The sequence below is a fragment of the Coffea arabica genome, chromosome 11e (assembly GCF_036785885.1).
Source record: "Coffea arabica cultivar ET-39 chromosome 11e, Coffea Arabica ET-39 HiFi, whole genome shotgun sequence".
In the NCBI taxonomy this organism is placed as follows: Eukaryota; Viridiplantae; Streptophyta; class Magnoliopsida; order Gentianales; family Rubiaceae; genus Coffea; species Coffea arabica.
Genome location: NC_092331.1, coordinates 55,779,893 through 55,802,120, shown reverse-complemented (window position 1 = coordinate 55,802,120; position 22,228 = coordinate 55,779,893). Strand labels below are relative to the sequence as shown.

The 22,228-nt window shown below is 39.4% G+C and overlaps 4 protein-coding genes across 5 annotated transcripts; all 4 read right to left on the bottom strand.

Moving 5' to 3' along the window:
- Positions 1-729: 729 nt before the first annotated feature.
- On the bottom strand, positions 730-2,888 carry LOC140021408 (uncharacterized). The gene is made up of 2 exons (XM_072072172.1): positions 2,719-2,888; positions 730-2,441 (listed from the first exon to the last, which is right to left on the bottom strand). Exons 1-2 carry the CDS (start codon positions 2,753-2,755, stop codon positions 730-732), a joined length of 1,749 nt encoding a protein of 582 aa, XP_071928273.1. The 5' UTR covers positions 2,756-2,888.
- A 1,187-nt stretch (positions 2,889-4,075) lies between these two features.
- LOC140021704 (putative late blight resistance protein homolog R1B-16) lies at positions 4,076-6,350 on the bottom strand. Its single transcript, XM_072073000.1, has 2 exons — positions 4,475-6,350; positions 4,076-4,256 (listed from the first exon to the last, which is right to left on the bottom strand). The coding sequence occupies exon 1, from the start codon at positions 6,324-6,326 to the stop codon at positions 4,974-4,976; it is 1,353 nt and encodes a 450-aa protein (XP_071929101.1). The 5' UTR covers positions 6,327-6,350; the 3' UTR covers positions 4,076-4,256; positions 4,475-4,973.
- A 6,485-nt stretch (positions 6,351-12,835) lies between these two features.
- Positions 12,836-14,976, bottom strand: LOC140021702 (uncharacterized). Of its 2 annotated transcripts, none has more exons than XM_072072999.1 (2): positions 14,645-14,976; positions 12,836-14,339 (listed from the first exon to the last, which is right to left on the bottom strand). In XM_072072999.1, the coding sequence occupies exon 2, from the start codon at positions 14,294-14,296 to the stop codon at positions 12,851-12,853; it is 1,446 nt and encodes a 481-aa protein (XP_071929100.1). In that variant the 5' UTR covers positions 14,297-14,339; positions 14,645-14,976; the 3' UTR covers positions 12,836-12,850. The 2 variants fall into 2 exon arrangements, with proteins under 2 accessions (XP_071929100.1, XP_071929099.1); XM_072072998.1 differs by having other exon boundaries at positions 12,836-14,303.
- Positions 14,977-16,935: 1,959 nt separating this feature from the next.
- Positions 16,936-21,191, bottom strand: LOC140020970 (putative late blight resistance protein homolog R1A-3). Its single transcript, XM_072071640.1, has 3 exons — positions 20,943-21,191; positions 17,476-20,839; positions 16,936-17,294 (listed from the first exon to the last, which is right to left on the bottom strand). The coding sequence occupies exons 2-3, from the start codon at positions 20,835-20,837 to the stop codon at positions 17,276-17,278; spliced, it is 3,381 nt and encodes a 1,126-aa protein (XP_071927741.1). The 5' UTR covers positions 20,838-20,839; positions 20,943-21,191; the 3' UTR covers positions 16,936-17,275.
- Positions 21,192-22,228: the final 1,037 nt, after the last annotated feature.

Sequence of the window (22,228 nt, the reverse complement as noted above, 5' to 3'; positions counted from 1 at the left end):
ATTAAATACCCTGCAATGCTTCAACAATTGAAAATCGGGGAAGATTAATCTCTTGGACAGTACAAAGCTGTGCTGATCATGTTCTGAGCAATTCTCTAGAAAACTATGATCAACGAGAACAGACACCAGATTACATGATTTATGACGAAAGAGGAGTAGAATTTTACCACAAAGTAGAGCAGTCACAAAAGAGTAGAGTTTCACCATGAAACAGAGTATAAAAGCTATAAAAAAGTGTTTCTAGTCCCAAAAGCATTTAATTACTAAAACACAAGAGAACTCAAAATATTTATTCGATGAACCAAAGGTCTAAATAACTCATTAAAAGCTCTCTTAGTGGTTTGGTGATCAACGGACCCATACCGTGAATATAGTAATCTTGCTCTATCTTCTTCGCAAAACTCTTCACGAGCTATTTCTCCATTATTGGTAGCAGCAGCGCATACATTCTAGAGCTATTTCTCCATTTGTGGCAGCAATACCACATACATTCTGGTTCTATTAACATAGTTTGTCATCATTGTCGGAACTTGACGCTTAACCAGTCTAGTACTAGACCTAACACTAACAACGCTTCTTCTTTTTCCTCGAAAAACACGTAGATAATTAACCTGTTTGTTAGATCTTGTTTAAGGCGGCAAAAAAATTAAGCTACTCATGAGCAGCTGGAGTCAAAACTCGACTTAAGTTCGATCAACATCAAACTCAAGTCTTTTTTAAGCGCTTGAGCTAGCTCGAGTTGCGCTCGCTCTCGAACTCGAGCTCGAGCTCGTGCTCGAGCTTGAGCACGAGCTCGCGTTGGCGAACGAGCTCGAACTCGAGCTTGAGCTGGCACCGGCGCTCTAGCAGCACAAGCTCGAGCCGGCGCTCGAGCAACATGAGCTCGCGTTGGCGCTCGAGCTTGAGCTTGAGCACAAGCTGGCGCTGGCACTCGAGCTTGAGCATGAGCTCGCGCTGGCGCTCGAGCTTGAGCTCGAGCACAAGCTGTAGCTCGAGCTCGAGTTCGAGCTCGAGCTCGAGCTGGAGCTGGCGCTCGCGCTCGTGGTCGAGCTGCACGAGCTCGATTGCCAGCTCCAGCTCAAGCTGCACGAGCTCGAGCTTGCGCTCGAGCACGAGCACGAGCTCTCGCTCACGCTCTTGCTCTCGCTCGAGCTCGAGCGCACGAGCTCGAATTAGAGCTAGAGTTTGACCTTGAACTTGATATTCAGATTGGCAGCTTGTCGAGTTCGAATTCGAGTTCGAATTTGATAAAACTAGACCGAGACTCGGCTCGATTAGATCAAAACGCGATTCAATTCGATTCATTTGCCGCTCTAGTATGATATTAGACGCTCTTCTTCTTTTTCCTCCAGAAGCACGCAGATAATGAACCTGTTTGTTAGGTCGCCTGATACCAGACCTAACACTAACTCTCCCTCTTTTTCTTCGTTCAATTAAAGGAAAAGCACGTAGATAATACGTGATCGGCAGTGAAGGAAGATCTCCTCTAGCAAACTTCTCACGAATCACAGACAGTGAAGGAAAACCATTTCTTCCAAATGAAGCGTTATGCGATTGACGATCTTCGCTGCCAAGTTTCCCACAAGTAGTATCAATCTCTTCCGTGAAGGAATGAAGCCTTTCTAAAGTCTCCAACAAAACCAATCGCTTTCCATTTTTCCCATCAAAAAATTCCTTGGCCGTCTTCTCGACACAATTTTCCTTTACAAGCTCGGCTGAAGCATATACATTCGATTTAAATTCCCGCATCTCTGACCTAAGACTATCTATATCTGCACATTCCAGCGCATCAAGAGCTTTGTTAGCAACATCCATGATGCCGTTCACAAATTGGCGGCAACGCCATTCATTGGAACGCCCGCACAGCTCAGCAAAGCACAGCAAGAACTTTAGATGTTGGCAGAGAAAAGCTGATTCAGTCCCCACTTCACTGAAAAAGTTCATGGCGTCTTTGAGTTCTCGACAAGACTGAAGCAGATCCATCACCGCGTCACGACAAGGTAGGAAGGCTGAATTGTGGCGTAAATCTTCCCAGGAGCTGTAGAAGTCAGATTCATCAAGAAATTTCTCCAGCTTATTCTCATTTAAACCAATCTGTTCTACTAATTCTGGCACTTCTCTTGATAGCATTCGTTCCCAGCCGCGACGAATATTCATTCTATACTCATCATATAGCGGTGAAGTAATTAGTAGCTTAGTTCTCCGAGCAAAATCTCCTACAGGCAATGCAAGAGGTGCAATATCTTCTACTAATTGGTCCGGCAAAGTTGGGGGTCCTTCCATTTCCAATACTCTGATGACCTCAACAACTTTTTCTATAAATAACTTGGCTTGCAATACCTTGATATTCAGTATTTTGCCTAGGATAGTAGTTAACTCGTCCACCTCCTCCACCAACAGATAAACAACGTCATCGTAAGCCATCCTTCCCTCCGTCAATCCTACCCGATGTAATCAATAGCAAATTAACAAATAAATCACCCTGCATGTTTGGATTTAAAGATTTAACCGGACTGCAATAAGTAAATATAAAAGAAAATAACATGAATGAATCACCTAGGACAAAGCAAAAGAAAGTGTAGGAGAAAGAGCATACTAAATAAGTAAATATGAATGAATCGGAAAAAATAAAAAATAAAAGAGCATACTAACATGTAGGAGAAAGCAAAAAAACCGGGGCCTGACAACTACGAATGCGAGAGAGAAGCTACAGCTTACCAGCAGCAGAGGAGGAACGGACTTTGATGATCGGCATCACGATTGCTAGAAGAAAGCCGGCGATGAGAACTTGTGGTCAACGAAGATGAAGCAACCAAGTCTCCCCAAGTGCCAAACGTCTCCGTCTTTAATTTCTTTTCTTCTCAATTTTCTTTGAGGGGACCTATCTCTTTTAGGAGTCCTAGAACAGCTGCACCGGGCCTTGCTAAGGGAGTAGCATTGGTTGCATTCCTAAAGGAACTATTACCCACTCCAAGTAGTTTGAATTAGTTACTGTAAATTGCATTTGTATCGATTTTTTGTGTAAATTAAATAATTCAAGTTTACCTATCTCTCCTTTTTTTCTTTGAGGTTAAAAGTAAGTGACCCTTTTTTCTCTTTTTTTTTTTTTTTTCCTCTTTTTTCTCCTGAGCTGGTACACAATTCATATAAGAGAAATAGATCTTCGTAAATATGAACTGTGCAACTTCTGTTTCAAAGTGCTTGAAATTTGTGGGATACTTTGACCGTCAAATGCTGGAGCTTTAAGTTTACTAATTCCAGTTTGTGACTGAATCCAAAACAAAATTATAGCGGGAAAATACAAATGATCCGGTGCATATTCACGTTCGAAATCCCTTGTATAGTTCTTCTAAAGTGCATATTCATATAATCAACGAACATTTTTTCTACAGAAATCTCGAGCCTGCAATTGTTTAATTTGGAAGCACAGCAGATGCTACAGCGTTTACAAAAGAGAAGCAATGGCATAGGCCACCCATACTAACCGTATTGCAAACTGAAAATTTGGAGCTTGTTTGTTTTCCTGAATGATACAACATTTCTCACAGCTGAATATTGCAAGCCAACTTCTAAGCAGAAGCTTGTTTCTGTTTCCTATGTCTCGTTCTTGAATCCTGAACCCTGGTTGAGATGTATAGGTTTTCACTGCAGATTTGAGACTCGTAACAACAACTCAAATCTGTTTGTCTTTTTCATTATTCGACTAGGCTTCTCTCTCTTCTGAATGCATATCAAACTAGTTCAGATTTTATATATTTCACTGGATTGATGGAGAAATTTTATTAAAACACTCTATTGCTTAAAATTTAATATTATAATACACAGATAACATGAGCTGAGCCAACATACAACGTCTACCATCAGTAACTTCTTTGCAGAAGAAAGGATTACATCCAATAAATAGGAACATACACAAAGATTATTATCGCAAAGCTTCTTGTGAGAGGAATTCATGACATACATGTTAACAGTCATGAAACTCATCTGAACCATAATAGATAATCAAGCAGGACATCAACATGGTACTACTGAAACAGGCATCAAGAAGACGTAGAATGGGAGTACCAACTTGTCAAATCCTAACTGAAGACTAAAACCATGAATATGCATTTGGCAGTCACAGTGCATTTGCCACAAGAGAGCGAAGTCCTACAAATGGTTATTTGGAAAGAAAGTTGGAAACGAAGAAGTTGTAAACATTGGATATTAAGAGAGAGAGAAGAATTGAAAGCACTCCTTATGCAGAGTCTGGATTCCTGTTACAAGAAGGGGAAGAAAAATAAGTAGCTTCAAAGACAGAAGGAAAGAAAAGAATGCCATTAGCAATATTAGGCGCAGGAAAAGACATAACTACTCGAATCTCAGACATAAACCATTTGAATCAAAGTGCTTCCGTCTTAACTGAAGTTCAAACTATCAGATGCAAGTAAAAGATCACAAGTCAAGAATCATACAAGGAGAGTGTTTAACATACCGATCACTTCTGATAATAACATCAATGCCTTCAATCTGTTCTTGAATTTCTTTAGCAGAATTCTCAATAGGTTCACTACAATAGTGGGCCTCAAGCCGCTGCAGGGTACCAAGTTCCTCAACACCAAAAGGGATCTCCTCCAAGAGCTTGCATGATTTCAGAACAAGATGTTGAAGGCATGGAAAGTGGCGAACTATTATTGCTTCCCAATGGATCAAATCAGTGTTTTCAATTAGCAAGTGCTTTAGACTATGAAAACCTTCTTCAGTTGGCTCCCATTTTGGCCCTTGGAAAGCATAATTTTTGAGTTTAAGCACCTCAAGGTTGGGCAACATGGCAATAAAGATCATATCTTCCCATGGTAAGTAACTCCAACTCAAACTCAAATGCTTAAGAGTCACTGGCAAAGCAGCCAAACCCAAATTCTTTCGCACTTCTCTATTTTGTGTGTGGAAGGAACACTCGAGGGTTTCAAGTTCTTGCAAGCAAACAAGATTATTTAGGACTTGTGACAAACTGTCTGTGCTGTAGTCTTCTTTAGTTTCACAAATTCCCAGTTTCTTAAGATGGGGCATGACACTGAAAACTTCCTTTGTGCAACATGAAAATTGTATTGTATAGAGAGTTTGCAGGTGTTCTGAAGCAAATGGACGAGGAAGGTATCTTGTACAGTGAAAGGATTCTTTAGATGACAAGCTGCAGTAATATGCACATGCCTCAGTGAAGGCATATTCCAATACTCCAGTAACAATGTTGGGCTACCGCCAGATTCCTGACAAAGCCATGGACCATGAATGACTAAGGTCTGGAGATTCCTCAATTGGGAAACTGAGGCAGGAAGCTCATAAGTAACATTGAGTGCAAGATACCTCAAATGTATCAGTTTTAGAATTTGATCAGGGAAGTAATCGAAATGCAGAAAGAATATGTCCAATACTCTAAGCAACTTAAAGCCTAACTGAAAGAATAGAATATCAGGTACTATATTAGCACCCAGTGTGAAACACAGAAAAGATGAGACATGTGGGATTGCAGGTGCTGCAGACACATCACTGTAGGGATCCAAATGGAAACTCAGACGACGTTGATTACGCATGCCTGTTTGAACACCTTTGGCACTTCTCCTTTGTATGACATGCATGAAGTTCTCCTTTTGAGCTTCTTTCAAGCACAATTCCCGTAAGAAGTCATGGAGGCGACAAGTTTTGACTTCCCCCCCAAAGCGCTTCTTTTCAACCAAAACTAAGCTTCTGCCGATAAGGTCTTCCAAGTAATCCTCTCCAATCTGTTCCAACTGTTTCTCTGAATCCAAATATAAGAAGCCCTCTGCAGCCCATAAATTAATCAATTTTGAAACTTCAATCTCACAATCTTCAGGGAAAATCCCCATATAGAGGAAGCAGGCTTTCAGGTGATGGGGCAAGTAATTGTAACTCAAAGCAAGTATATCTAAGCAATTTTCTGGATCAGTAGAAACAACTGAGCTAACCTCCTCTGCAATATTATTCCAATAATTGTATTCCCTGATGACACGTGAGAGAACACCAGCAACAACGACAATAGCTAGAGGTAATCCCCGGCATCTCTTAGCTATTTTTTTTCCAACTCCTACCAATTCTTGGGGGCAGCTTGCTGTCCCGAAGATGAGCATTTCCAATAGTTCCCAGCTTTGTTCTGCACTCAGAAGGTTCATGCAATGAGGTGGCTTTTTGGGACTCACATTTGTTGCTAACTCCATGAACCGAGTTGTAACTACTATTCGACTTCCATTTTTGTCATCAGGAAAACATCTTTTGACATCATTCCAAGCATCAATACTCCACATGTCATCCATAACAATCATATACCTCATACCTTTCAAACTTCTGTATACAACTTCAGCGAAAAATTTCTAATTTTGTGATGAATTTAAAAAAAATTCTACAAAAGGGGTGATTTTGGCGTTAGATTCCGTCCAGGGGTCTTCGCATTCGTGAGCTCTACTTATTGAGCTCGCATTCCGCAAATGCGAGCTCTTCTCTATGTTTTTTTTTTTAATTTTTGAGAGCTAGGGAATTATTTCCAGAAAGCAAATGCGAGCTCTTCTCTATTTTTTTTTTTAATTTTTGAGATCTAGGGAATTATTTCCAGAAAGCTTTTAATTTTTTTTTAAAAAAATGTTGCAAATATTTAAAATTTTGCAAATAGCTCGCATTTGTTAAATTTGACCTGCAAAAATTGTATTTAACTTTTTTGTTGGATTTCGCATTTATAAGTATGACTTTTAGAAAATTAAATTCAAAAATGTTAGGAAAAAAATTGAAAATGATATCTACGAGCTCCATAAAAAATATAAAAGTAAATGTAAATATTGTTTGTTTTGTAGAAGTTGCCTTTACTAAAATGGTGTCGGTAGTAAAATCTTATTTTAAAATCTGTACGAAAATCTTATTTTTCGGATAAAGGTTAGAGAAATTTTGTTTAAAAATCTGTAATGTTTAGAGGAATAATGTTTTTTTTTTATTTTAAAATTGCACGTGGCTAAAGTCATCAAATATGTGCTAAAACAAAATCAGATTAACAATAATCTTTTTAATATAATTTACTATAGATGCATAATTCTTTGATAATAACAAAAATTGGTAATTGTACGGTTGAAAATACGTTATTTAATTATAATACATTTAAATGGTGGAAAAAGTACACATGATAGTTCTTTCTATTTCATAGATCAATGTTCTTTCTATTTTATAGATCAATGTAAAAATAGAATGAAATTGGTAACATGTAAGGTGTTGAGTATTTGTTGTGAATAAAATATTAAGTGTTTTTCCTTTTGTATAAAATAAATTTTTTTGATCAAATTCTAATTTTCCTTTGTTATTAATGAATCGTATTTATTTGTTGACACCGATGAATATTAGTTATAAGAATATAATAGTTAATAGTCATTAATATATGTTACAATTTCAACTGTAATTTTAGAAATTTCATAACGCAATGTTATTTAAAAAAAATTATATAAGTTATTTTTATGAAGTGCATGTTATTTGTTTGGTAGTTGAAAAGGAAAAGGAAAAAAATGAAAGCAAAGATCTAGCGATTAAATCTTGCGTGTGTTACCTAACTTACAAATATTTGGGCTGGATTACTATTTTGATTAAAAATATAAAGCGATAATGAAGACAAAGTTATACTGCAGCAAAAACCCTAAAACCCTAAGTGCTAAAGCCGTAAAACACTAAATCGTAAATCTTAGAAACCAAATCCTTGTAAACCCTAAAACATTAAATCAAGGTTGTAATTTTATTAATGTCCATTAAAAAATATTTTTGCGGCACGATAGGATTACTATTTTCATTAAAAATCTAAAGTCCTAATCAAGGCACACTATTGTCAAACTAAAATCCTACTAAAATCAAACGGGTGTGAGTACTATTCTCGTAAAACACTAATTCTTGATCTCTGAAACCGTAAAATCCTGAATCCTAAAAGCCTCAAACCCTGAGTGGTATCTCTAAAGTAGTCAGTAGCAGAATCAAAGATGTGATATTTTCTTTTGTCTACAACTCATTTGGTCTTCTGTTTTGTTGCAGAAGCATGTGCCACAGATTTGTGTCCCTCAAAATAGCTGCAAAAGTTGTGAGAAAGGTAAAGAAAAACGGGTGTGACACTGGCTGTAGAGAGAGACAGATCCGATCCTTGGATCGGAAGGTTGAATATAAATCCGAGCTCGGATCGTTAGGATCCGAGGACTTCCCATGATGGATCCGAGGTCAGATCTTCTGACCTCGGATACACTCCTACAGAAGTACAGACGAGGGATCGGATGTGTCTTAGCTCTCACAGATACGAGCTCGGATCGGTTCCATTAAATTTCCTATTTTTTCGCTTCTTTCGTTTTTCCTTCATTTTTGCTCCTAATTTCTTGTGCACTTTATCCTCTGGACTATCTTCACATTGATTTCAGCTCGTGCATGAACTTCATATGGAATGTCCCTCACAATCTCAAAAAAATAATGCATTTATCCACTCATTTAATCAACTCAAAAAAATGGGCAAAATTGAACATTTTGGCCATTAACTTGAAATTTTGGACAATATTTTGTACAAATTTTGACAGAATTTCCCCTAAAAAATGGACAAAACTCCCTGTCAACAACCTCAATTTCAAGAAAATTAACCTTATGACAATATTTCCAAATACAAAACCAACATTTTCAAGCCATGGACAACTAAAATGTAAAATATTTTCAAGCCATAGACAACATTTTCAAGCCATTTTCAAGCATAATTTTTCTTATTTAACCAAATATACTTTCTAAAATGTAAAAATCCTAATAGCATAATAATTCATTCCAAGCCAAATAAGAATTAAACTTTTCTAAAATACACATAGCATTTTATCCAAAGGAAGAATTAGACACTTAAAATTTTAACAATTTGGCCATTTAATTGGAAGAATTGCAATGAAATATTGGAAAACGTTTTCGAAAAATTTGGACAGAGTTTCCCCATAAAAATGGATGAAACTCCCTGCCGACATCCTGAATTTCAGAAAAATTATCCTCTGTACAATATCTCCGAATATAATTCCAACATTTTGAAGCCATAAACAACTAAAATCATGCATTTCAAGACACATTGTCCTCATTGTAGAGGAAGGTAAAAGAAACTGAAACTTCCCTCAAATAGGTGGTGATGCAATTTGAAGCCCTTAATCATCACGATCATCCAATTTGTGTCCAAAATGAGACAACAAGGGTACCAAACACCATAAGTAGCACAAGATGATTCAACTAAAAGAAAAATAAAATCTACAAACTTTGTCTTAACCAAAGAAAAGAAAAATAAAGAAATAAAAGATCCAATCCGCTAAAGAGCTTCATGGCTGCTGGGAACGAGGGTCTACTGCCTCCTCGGCTCCATGAGGACCCTGTGAGGTACCAATATGGCCCTCCTCCTGATGAGGTGTAGGAGTAGGAGACCGGCGGATATGGAAATGATCCTCGATCGCACGAAGACGGCGATCATGTCGGTGGAGCCGCTCGGTCATCATCGGCTCCGTTTGGTCAATGCGCTCGACAACTCGCGTCTCCATACAACAAATGGCATTTAGGAGCTCTTGCCACTTGGAGCGCGGTTGAGGAGGTGGTCGCGGAATCGGAGGAGGAAGAGTCTGTTGTGCCTCCGTCCCTTGAGTTTCCGCTTGTGGTTCAGTGTGAGGCGGAGGCTGAGTGGAAGTCGATGCTTCTCCTGTATCCCGGACCAAAGTAGCTCCAAAATCCGTAGAAATACCCAAGGATTTGAGTATCGTAGCATTCACCTCCTCGGCCGACCTAGTTACAACCGCTCTCTCGGTTCCAAGAGGAACCTTGAGCTTCTAAAAAATAAGTGATAGCAGTCGAGAAAATCCGAAACAAGTGTCGCCGGCCCTCATGCGAGCTGTGGTCCGCATATAACTGATGATAATGCTGGGTAGAGGAATTCCGGTCAACTGCCTACCCACTCCATGTATCATCTTATCCAGAAAATAGAGATCGCTATTTCGGATCTCCCGTTTGCCACTCTTTTTCAGCACCACATTAAAGGTAAAAAGATAGAAGATCAGGTGGTACCGATGCTCGAATGAGTCGGCATATACCGTGAGTTTTTTCGAACTTCCTCGCTCACGGTACTGCCCCTTTAGACGTTCCACAGCCTCTCCCACTTGCCAAGGATCTCTAGCTTTGAACTCCTTGGTCAATTTGACGTCGTCGCCTTCGTCTTTGAGTTCGACGAAGCGTCTCAGTGCATCTCGATTGAGAGCCACTCTCCTGCCTCTAACCCATGAGACAATGAGGTTGCCACTGTGGCTCTGCTTGTTTTCTACATTAGCATAGAACTCCCGGATCAGGTTGGGGTAGTAGTGCTCGGGCAACTGAAGGATGTTCTCCCATCCAAGTCTCTTGAATGCTGTAGAAATGTGATAGTGCTCGTCCACCTCCGGTGCCAAGTGTTTCTCAATGATGATCTCCTTGTCCAGTCCGGCTTCATACCACTCTTGGTTTTCGATCGATGTGAATCGTGTGGTATCGTAGTCTGGCGGTGGCTCGTCACGGCTAGTAGATGCGGTCTTCCGGCGAGAACGAGATGGCGGCTCAGGTGAGGAAGATTCTTCCTCAGGTGACTCCTCGTGCAAAGAGGGTGTGTGTTCCTCACCTGAGGAAGGAGTAGGAGTACGAATGCGAGCCCTCCTTGTGCGAGCCATAATACCTATACCAAAAAGGTTTGAACGTTCATTAGAAAACGTGTAAACTTGCTCACACTAATTAAATAAGAATTTAAGAAAATTTCGTCAAAGTTTCCCCTTGTAAAAGGGCTAAACTCCCTGCCAAACTTAATTGCAACATGTATGATATTGATTTCCATCCAAAATTGCATTATATGGCATGAAAAACCTACTTAGCATTCCATCTCTTTAACTTGAAACAATAAGCTAGAAACATTGTAATAACTAGTAACATAAGAAACTTGCAAAGTCATTGGATGCACCATCAAGCTTGGAAAATCTCATAAAATTGTGCCCTAGCAAAGGTCATGCTAATGTCAAGTTTAGTTTGAACCATTCAACCTTTTCACTTGAAGAATTCATGCCAATTTATAAGCATATTTTATGTTTCACCGGGCATAAAAAGATCTCGACTTCTTAAAAACAAGTCAAGCTGATCCAAAGAAACAAGAAATTGCAAGCAAAAATAGACTAAAACTCCCTGCCAACCTATCCGAACAGGGTAAGAAATGTACAAGCGTAAGAAATGTACCGGAAGTTATATATATTTGGGCTCCACATTCACACCGCATAACAAGATCCACATTGACAATGATGTGATATTCTACCAATGAATCTTACATGTTTGATGTTTTTCCCTGTAGCATATTTTGCCACTTTTTTAGCATTATAGATTTTGCCAATTACAAAAAACATTACAAGGTTGGTCATTGACTTTCAATCCATCAATTCGCCTTAAAATAAATCGGTATTTCATGTTCTAACGCCCTTTTCTACTTAAACAAAATTAAACAAACCATACAATTTCAAAGTGACCGAAAACATCCAATAGCTGTAATATAACATAAATTAGCTAATGGCTTGACTCAAATCCAAATTAAGCCTTATGCATAAGAAATGGTAGTTGTAATATAAAATAAATTACCTAATAGTCAGTTGCCCTCACAAAGAAATATCTACAAAAATATCGACATAGTCTCCCCTATAAAGGGGCTAACAATCCAAATATCCATGAAATTCAAAAGCTCCAATCTGTAAACTACATCCCAAATTTCTAAGCTCCAATTGCAAAACATACAATGTCCAATGTAGATAGTGTTTCGACCAAAAGTAATAGCTGCGCAATAGATTTTAAGCACAAAAAATTATGATGAATTTTAAAAGAATTCAACAAATGGGGCATTTTCAGCATGGGATTACGTACAAAGGGTCTTCGCATTCAGCAAATGCGAACTCACGGAGCTCGAATTTTCGAACGACGACATCCAAAAAAAAATTTTTAAAAAAAAAAATAACCAAACCTCGCATTTATTATGAAATGCAAAAATCCGAGCTCGGATAATTTATGGCATCGCTCGGATCCAACAGGGTTCGGATCCGTCTCAACGGATGATCAGACGAGCCCTCGGATCCGGGTGAACAACTATGGATCCGAGCCCGTATCCAAATGATCCGAGGTCGGATCCGTCTGTGTAGAGTCTTATCCGACCTCGGATCATGCTTTTTCTGCACTAATTGCAGAAACTGCAAATAAACTGCTCCAACATTGGAAAGTGGAAACATTGTACGAATTCAAAAAATATAACGTATATCCTCAAATCCACCACAAAAATTACAAAAATAAGCACAACCCACATCAAATTTAAACCCAAATTTCACCACAAATCTGAACTTGTCTTGGATTCAAGTATTCAAGTATTAATTAAACTTAAAATGCTATAAGTGAGGCATTGCAAGTGAAAAAGCCTAACCTTTATGCTGTTTGAGAGTTGGGACGGCAATGCAGGCAAATTTTGGGAAGCGGCACTCGCGGAACCAGTCTTTGGATGCTCCGGTCAGCTCCGGTCTTTGGATGTTTCGATGTGCAGAAACCAGCTCTGTTTTCTTTGTTTTGCTTTTACGTACAATTCCGAACTCTTTGTTTTCCTGTTCGACAGCTATGTTTGGCGTTCTGCTTCGACAAACTTACTTTTGTCTTTTTTTTTTTTGAAATGGAGTCTTGGCGGTGTTTAGTGCGAGCTCAGTGAGCTCGCATTCTGGGAATGCGAAGACCCCAATTATAGAAAGCGCTCCAAAAATCGCCATCGTTGTAGAATTCCTTTTTTTTTCCATCACAAACTAAGAATTCACCCAAAACCAGCTAATTGAGCATTGCTCTTCTCAACCATTTTATCAGCGGACCGTGCAATGGAGCTCAAAAGGCCTAGTAACAAATCTCTCACTTGATAGACTTGGGATACTGTTATCCATGCACGACAATAGAAGTGATAAACAATATAAGGATCATTAAAAGCTTTTCTAGCAAGAGTTGTCTTACCAATGTCGCCCATCCCAGAAATTGTCACTATTTCTAGTCCTGGCAGTCCAGTGAGCCCCTCCAAGATAGTCGTCAGCTCAGCATCAAGACCTACCACAATATCCTCCTTATTCGAACTAAGTGGTGCTTTCCTGACGCTTGATCCCTGCAATCTTAGACTCTTTTCATCTATATTTGTAGTCATTCTCTTGATAGATTGAACATCCTGTAATGCATGAACTAAACCTAGACGAATGCCCTTCTTTCCATCTAAGGCACTCTTGACCACAGTTTCAAGAGAACTTTTCCCCACTGCCTGCTGTAGGAATCTAGATGGTGACTCACTATTGGACAAAGTGCAAATGAGGTACGTCTTTACTGACTCGACTTGATTGTCCAAGATACATTCTTCAACAAGATCTCTTGCTCTATAAGCAACGTCTTTGATGCATTTCAGCAATTCATGATCCTGGAATTTATCGGAAGAATCATCAAGAAAATTCAGCAAGGAGAAAAGATCCTGGTAGAGAATTGTGATCTCAGAAGCAACTTCATAGAAAAAGATTATGGCCTGTTTGAGCTCATCCACGGCACGAAGCATTTTTCTTGCTGCTTCACAAGAAAATTGATGAACAGCGTAGTCGGATCGATCTGTCCGGGTGTCGAGGACAGTGGTTTCCAGAAATTTCTTCAGGTCTTGCTCCAAAGATCCAATTTCCATCAGAATTGGAGGCTTTTTCTCCTGCAATTTTGGTATTCCGCAGCTCAAGGACAGTGTTCGTTTCTTGATCTCCAAGAAGTCAGCATGCCGACCAACTGCTCGAAGAAATTCTTCAAAGCTGCATAACAGAGTCCCTGTTTCACGAGAAGTTTGATCAACAACGTAGTTGGATCGATCTGTCCGGTTGTCGAGGACAGTGGTTTCCACAAATTTCTTCAGGGCTTGCTCCGAAGATCCGATTTCCGTCAGAATTGGTGGCTTTTCCTCCAGCAAGTTTAGTATTCCCCAGCTCAAGGACACTGTTCTTTTCTTGATCCCCAAGAACTCAGCAGGCAGACCAACTGCCCCAAGAAATTCTTCAAAGCTGGATGGCAGAGTTCCAGGTTCTTCAGTGATCCACAAAGCTGAGGGTTCTCCTTTCAGGAGCAATAAGACTTGACGGAATCTCTGTGTGACAACCTCCGCTTGCATCTTCTTCATTTCCAGAACCAAACAGGGAAATTGCAGCAGATACTCCAGCGTTTGTACCAGGGAAGCAATTGCAGCGTAGGCCATCTCTCAGCTGTACTAGGAAAATCTCCAAGACGATTAACAAAATCTGAAGGTACATGAAAAAGGGTTGAAAGACAAGCAATTACAGGAACCAGAAGCATAAAAAGGAGAATTTTTTGGTTAAAAATATCCAGCAAGAGACGGGATAAGCATGTATTCGGGATAAAAGAAAAACTTGTTGAACATAAGCACCTAACCGAGCAATCAAAAGGCAAAAATGAACCCCTTTCGACTGATCGGCGTAGAAAAAAAAATCACCAGTAGCAGAGAAGCGGAACACAATCAGAATTCAGAAAAATTAATGATCCTTATTGTCAAAAAAACAGAAAAGTTTTTGACTGATATACTTACCTAAGAAGAGTACCGAGAGTGATCACATTTTACGTATAGTAGTCAACCCATGGAAACCACCAGCCTCTAATGCGTGGTGGGGTGGGAGGCATGGTCTAAGAAGAGTCTTCTGGTCAAGTGCTGGGATACAGTTTTTTTTTTTTTTTTTTTTGGTTGCCAGCCACGGTATCCAGGGCAAAGCCCTGACTAATCCGTTGGTCGACTCGGGTCGCACACCTGGCTATGGTGGGTGAGTCTCCCAACAAGGGTAGCTGCATACGCCATGTTTCGAACCCGAGACCTGCTTAAGCGGAACCAAGCTGCTTACCACTTGGCCCAACCCCAATTGGTGGATACAGTTGTTCGCTACACTGTGTGGATGTGTAAAATTTTATAGCTTTTAATTTTTGTGGGGGCAATGGATAATATTGACCGTTGTTGAGGCCTCATTTTAGGTGACTCGAGAAATCCATCTTTTTATTGTTTTAGGAGTTAATTTCACTTTACATTATTTAATTTTACCCGAAACTTCACTTTCATCTCTATACTTTGAAATGAGATGCCTTAGTTCCTTAAATATAAAAAGGATTGTCCTATTTAAGTAAAATCGTCAGGGGAAATGAAATAGATTTCATGGATTAATTTTTCTTACATTGTCTTTTTCTTTCGGTGAGATCTTACATTATTTGTGTACACACGAATAGGTCATGCATGCCACTTTATTTGAAATGTCATTTTCCCCTGAAAATTTTTTTTACGTTTTTTATGAACAAATTTTTCAATCACGTTTTTGTCTCGCATATATCAAATCGTTGTAATATATTTTTATGCAAAATTCCAGAAAATAGCAATCCAAACAGATCTGAATTTGATTTTGTATTCCAAATTTTTTCATGTATGGAATGTATCAAACTCCACTTGGTGGGTTTGTTTGGGTAGGAGTTTATTTGAATGATTTATTTGAAATAATTACTGTAGCACTTTTTGTGATGTGATGTATGTGAGATAAAAAGGTGATTAAAATTTGTAAAGTAAATTATTTTATTTTAAAACTACGCAATCCAAACACACTTATGTATAGAAGATTTAGCTCAAATTTTATATTTTATGGACTAAAGTGGGATAGATTTTACATTTAAGAGGATTAAGATGAAACCAATTTTATACTTTAGGAATTAAAGTGTAACACATTTTATACTTTAAAGGCCAAAACGTCTTATTTCCAAATTCAGAGACCAAAATAAAAATTAATGCAAGTGAATATTACTCTTATTTTAAATCGAGGAAAATAGAGAAAAGTTTGACTGATTGGGTTGGACCTGACCCATATTATTTTCATTTTTGGATTAAGTGCACTTTGTTCTCCTCAATTATACTCTGATCGAACTATAAAAGTTTAGCACCAAACTAACATCTCTCTTCCCACCACGGTTATCGTCCCACAAGAGACTGAAGTGGACAAGATTGTTAGGCATTTGGATGAAATGTCCCTGTAGGCTTCCTTGGCTTCACATGTTACCAGTCTTTTTTAAGATATCAAAGGATGGAATGAAACTTCGGGAGCAACTACCAATCAAGGTCCTGGAAGACCGAAATGATTCTGAGATGTGAATCTTGTCCAGGTTTCTCAGAGCCTAAGGAACCAGCTCACAAAAATGGTAGGAATCCTAAACTTTTGGCTGAGGTGATACGGAAACGTCTCAGAGATAGCAGTTTCTAATACTCCTCCTCCAATCGCAAGAGCAGGGCCTTTCTTTCATATCCCCATATTCAACCATTGCTTCCCAGAACCACATTACACTTTTCTATACCACTCACAAGAGATTCCCAACTTCGGATAGGATATTATGGCAGAATCTTAGAAATAGTTGCGGGTGTGAGAACTTCAAGTGCAGGACCATTAATGTATCATCAGATGATGGGATGGGACTTTATTCGTATATTGCAGCCATTTATTTTGGGAAGCTGCTCTTGGGGAATAGAAAGGTGTCTTAGTTATGGAAGCTCCTAGCTCCTAACCAATATTAAATGAATTAGAAGTTCCCTAACTGGTCAATTTGCTATCTAAGACAAGAAGGATATTTTCGCATTGAATTTCCAAAGCAAATTCCTTTTCTGGAAACTATGCAGAAAAGCATAAACCTTCCAATTTCCTGGTACTGAACTGATAACATACACCCAGCCAATATTCAATCTTGTAAATCAGCACCGTATCATGGTGTTGAGGTAACATGCGCAGCGCAACCTTGGTTCATCGGTGACCAAAAATCGGACGAACACATGCACAATTATCATTTCAAAGCAGAAGAGCATGCACAAGAAGATCATCAAGCAAATATATTGTGAAAGGACCTCATATCATCCATGATAATCATAATGAAACTAGTTTCTTCTCAGTAAAATTGATAAATTGAGAGACACAAACGTAGTAATACTGAAAGAAAAAATATAATGAAGAATGGAAGCAATTTGTCAGCTGCTGACCAAGATCATACACAATTCTAAATTTCCCCATGCACATAAATTAATCAGAGACTGCGCATTCAATGCATTGTTAAATGCTTACACAATGGCTTGTAGAAGAGAAGAGAGCAGCAGAGAAGTTGAGATGGAGTGGGAAGTCCACCTCAAAAGAGGAACTGAATTTTCTTCTTATGCACGGTCTGGATTCCTGTCACAGACACCAGAAGGAAATAAGTAGCTTCATAAACCAATCGAAGACGTATAACAGTTTGTCAATTAACAACAACAGGTGCAGGGAAAGACAGCACAACGCTACTCAAATGAAATTGCATCCATTTGCACCGATGTTCATAGGAAGTCAAGGAAATTAGACGAGAATTTTCACTTACCGCTCACTTCTAATAACAACTTCGATGCCTTCAACCTGTTCTTGAATTTCTCTAGCTAATATCTCGGTAGTTTTGTTACAGTGATGCAGCTCAATTCGCTGCAGGGTACCAATTTCCTCCACATCAAAAGGGATCTCCTCCAAGAGCTTGCAGGACTTCAGAACTAGATATTGAAGGCGTGGAAAGTGATGAACTGTGGCTTCCCAATGGACCAAATCAGTGTTCTCAATCAGCAAGCGTGTCAGACGACAAAAACCTTTAGTCTTTGGCTCCCATTTAGGTCCATGGAAAGCAAAATGTTTGAGTTTGAGCACCTCAAGTCTGGGTAACATGCCAATCAAGCTCGTGTCTTCCCATGGCAAATAACTCCAACTTAAACTCAATTGCCTAAGAGAACATGGCAGGGCAGAAAAAAATGATATTTGCCGCGCTTCTACTCTTTGTTTGTAGAAGCAACACTCAAGTGTTTCAAGCTCTTTCAAGTACTGTAGATTCCCAAGTAATACAGATGGCTCACATATGCCGCAGTCTTCTTCTGTCTCACAAATTTCAAGTTTCTTGAGATGGGGCATGACACTGAAAACTTCCTTTGTGCAGCATGAAATTTTGATGGTAGAGAGAGTTTGTAGGTTTTTTGAAACAAATAGCTGAGGGAGTTCACTATTAGCTCCAGGAGGATTCTTCAAATAAATGGTCACACTATACTGGAGATGCCTCAATGAAGGCATACTCCAAAACTCCAGTAACAATGTTGGGCTACTGCCAGACTCCCGGCAGTGCCATGGACCATGAATCACCAACGTTTGGAGATTCCTTAGTTGTGATACTGATGCAGGAAGCTCATAAGTAGCACTCAGCGCAAGATACCTCAAATGAATCAGTTTTAGTATTCGGGCAGGGAAGTAATCAAAATGCAGAAAGAATATGTCTAATACTCTAAGCACCTTAAAGCCTAATTGAAAGAACAGAATATTCGGAACAATATTAGTACCCAATGTGAAACACATAAAAGACGAGACGTGTGGGATTCCAGGTGCCGCAGCCACATCACTGTAAGGATCCAAATGGAAACTGAGGCGATGCTGATTACGCAAGCCTACTCGAGAGCGTTTGGTACCTCTCTTTTGTATCACATGCATGAAGTCCTCTTTCTGTGCTTCTCTCAAGCATAATTCACGTAAGAAATCATGGAGACGACAGGTCTTGACTTTTCCTCCAAAACACTCCTTTTCAATGAAAACTAAGTTTCTACCAATAAGGTCTTCCAAATACTCCTCTGCCACCTGTTCTAGATTTTCTGAAGATTGGGGATCCGAGAATCCCTCTGCAGCCCATAGATTAATCAACTTTTGAACTTCTATTTCACAGTCTTCAGGGAAAGCCGCCATATGGAGGAAGCAGGCTTTGAGATGATGGGGCAAATAATTGTAACTCAAAGCAAGTATATCCAGGCATTCTTCTGGATTAGTGGAGATGATTGCGCATACCTTCTCTGCAAAATTATTCCAACAGTCATATGTCTTGACGACACGTGAAAGTACACCAGCCATTACAACAATTGCTAGTGGTAGTCCTTGGCATCGTTTAGCTATAAGCTTTCCACATTTCTCCAATTCAGGTGGGCAACTTGCTATCCCAAATACAAGCTTCTCCAACAGTTCCCAACTCTGCTCAGTATCCAGAAGACTCATACAATGAGGAGGCTTCTTTGCATTGACGTAGCTAGCCAACTCTGTAACGCGGCTGGTTAATAAGATTCTACTACCAGTTTTGTCATCAGGAAAGCATCTTTTGACATCATTCCAAGCATCGATACTCCATATGTCATCCATAACAATCAAGTACCTCTTACCTTTCAAACTTCTGTACACAACTTCAGCTAATTGAGCGTCGTTTTTCTCTACCAATTTATCAGTGGAGTGACCAAGACAGCCCAAAAGGCCCAGTAACAAATCTCTGACTTGATATACTTGGGAAACTGTGATCCATGCACGGCAATAGAAGTGATATTCAGTGTAAGAATGACGAAAAGCTTTTCGAGCAAGAGTTGTCTTACCAATGCCGCCCATCCCTAAAATGGTCACAATTTCTAGCCCTGATGGCACTCTGGTGAGTCCCTCCAGGAGGCTAACCAGTTCATCATCAAGACCCACCACAATGTCGTCCTTATTTGAATGGCGTAGAGACATGCTGCCAATTGATGTGTGCGCACTTGAACTCTCATCATTTATCTTTGTAATCATTTCTTTAATGGGTTGAATCTGCATTGATGCCTGCACCAAATATTGGGAAATGCCCTTCTTTCCGTAGAAAATCCTGTCCACTGCACACTCAAGAATCTTTCCAGAATCTTGTAATTTTGCAGGAATCCCAGCCAATAAGCAAAAGGGGTACGTCATAATGGACTCGATTTGGTAGTCTACCCTACATTGTTCGACAGGAACCCTTGCTCTATCTGCAACATCTTTCATACATTTCAGCAATTCATGATGAGGGCAGAATTTATTAGAAGAATCCTCCTTAAGAAAGGTTAGCAAGAACCGAATATCCTGGTGGAGAGTTGTTAAATCGGAAGTGGCTTTCGAGAAGCTAGTGATGCTGTCATCGACCCGACGACAGGTTCTCCACAAATGTCCCATCTTGTTAACAATTACTGGAAGTCGGCTCTGGCGAAATGCCAACGACAACAGCTGTTCAAGGTCTGGAAAGGAGATGGTTCCATTTGAATGTTGTACGGTCGAGTCAAGTTTGCCGACGTAGGGGTCATCAGTCTCACTGCTTGGTGAGGAGAACGGGGAATCAACTACTGGTGTTTCACTGTCTACTTGAGAATATACAATTTGTATAAAAAAATCTGGCAATTCTCGAGGATTTAGATCCTCTTCCACATGGCCATATCGGTACAAGAAATGGTTAGGCCTGCCAGACAAGCAGTCTTGGACAGTGCTGTGGAGAAATTTCCTCAAATTTTCCTCCAAGGATGTGATCTCCTTGAATATCTGAGGCTTTCCCTCCGCAAGAAGTTCAAATTTTGGCTTTGTACTACTAGTAAAGTATAGTAGCAATCTTTGTCTGATCTCCAAAGTATCAGCTGAATGAGACCTCCCAAGTGCCTCAATAAAATCTTCTACTGACGATTGCAGAGATCGATCAGTTTCTTCAATTAGCTCCCACAGACGAGAGCCCGAGCTCGAGCTCGACACTGCAGAGGGTTCTCCTGCCGTCAAAAGCAATAAGAATTCATCGAGTTTTGGTTTGAGAGCTTCGGCTTTCATTTTCTTAACTTCGAGGATCAACAACGGGAACTTCAGTAGATAATCCAGCGTTTGCAGAAGAGAAGCCAGTGCAGCATAAGTCGCCATCTCTGATCAACAGGATGGAAAAGCTCCATTAGTTATCTGATTTCAAGAAAGAAGAAATCCAAAGAGTAAGATCAAAGAATTACTAAAAGCAAAAAAAGATCGTACCAATAGTTCAATTTTGAAGTAGAAGAAGCTTGCTGGTCGCGGCTGATCGGAAAATTTACTACCGGTAGTAGACAAGATTAGAAACCATGAAAGCGGGGAGGTTTTCTTTGGAGCCCGCTGGTCAACTCTATTCAAACTTCAGTCCGCAAAGAGCCATATTCACATTACAACTTTAGCCCCGGTTTACCGGGGAATTTAGCATTTAGGCGCACTTTTTAGCTTCAATCAAAACAGGAAAGCGTCTGCGTGGCTGGGACCCGTTCTATTACCTAAAAAATTCCTCCGTCTGCCGCTCCACCCGCCACGCCACTGGTGCCCCAATCCCCACTTTTACTTTACTTTTTACGTGACTTTATTTTTATATATGTATAACACTAATGATAATAGATTTAGCAAAAAATTTAACATGAGATAAAATTTAAAAATTATTTTAATCTCATGGATCTGTTTTTTTATATTGGATATTACATAAATTCTCGGTCAATTATTATTTAACAACATGCCATAACCAAAAAAATGGGATAAACTCACGTAACAAAATTATCATTATATTATATATCTTATATATATAATATTATAATTTATTGATTTTTTTTTTTTGGTTGAGAAGTAACTTATTGAAAGTGAAGCATTTTTAATGACACTGACTTGTACAACGCCTGGGGTGATTTACCCAACATTTTAGTAGTGTTACTACCGTCTCGTGTGGCAGCAAGAGCTATGCTTCTTCAGGCTAGTCATGAACTCAAGGCGACCATCATCTTTTTCAATGAAATGGATAGTGAATCAGCTGTAACTTGTACGCCAGTTTTTTTGGATGTTGCTTGAGAGAATTGCAGTGCGAATGTTCACCTGAATTGGTCAAAAGCATGAGGGATGTCGTTCAAAAAAAAAAAAACACTTGATGCTGCAAGCTGTTTGACAAAAGACCGTCTCATCTCGAGTTTTTGAAAGTTCAAAGATGTATTCTGGGGTTATTCTACCAGATCAGGAAAGGTCAAGAAGCATTCCATTCTTGGTTTTGTTGGAGGCGTTAGGAGGGTTTCATGCCATCACAGCAGGAGAGATTGATATGATATGTGAGAAAATTTGGTAGAGAAGATATTCTAATGCAAAATGCTTCATTTTAGCTTTTCACATCCAACTGCGAGAAATGGTGCTTTTGCTTTTCCTTTATCCACAGAAATCAAAAGAAGAAGAAATGGTTCTTTTAACTTTTGAGGAGAAGGAAAACAGGCAGATATCCATTCCTGATTCATATGAAGTCAGCCCCCTCAAAATAAAGG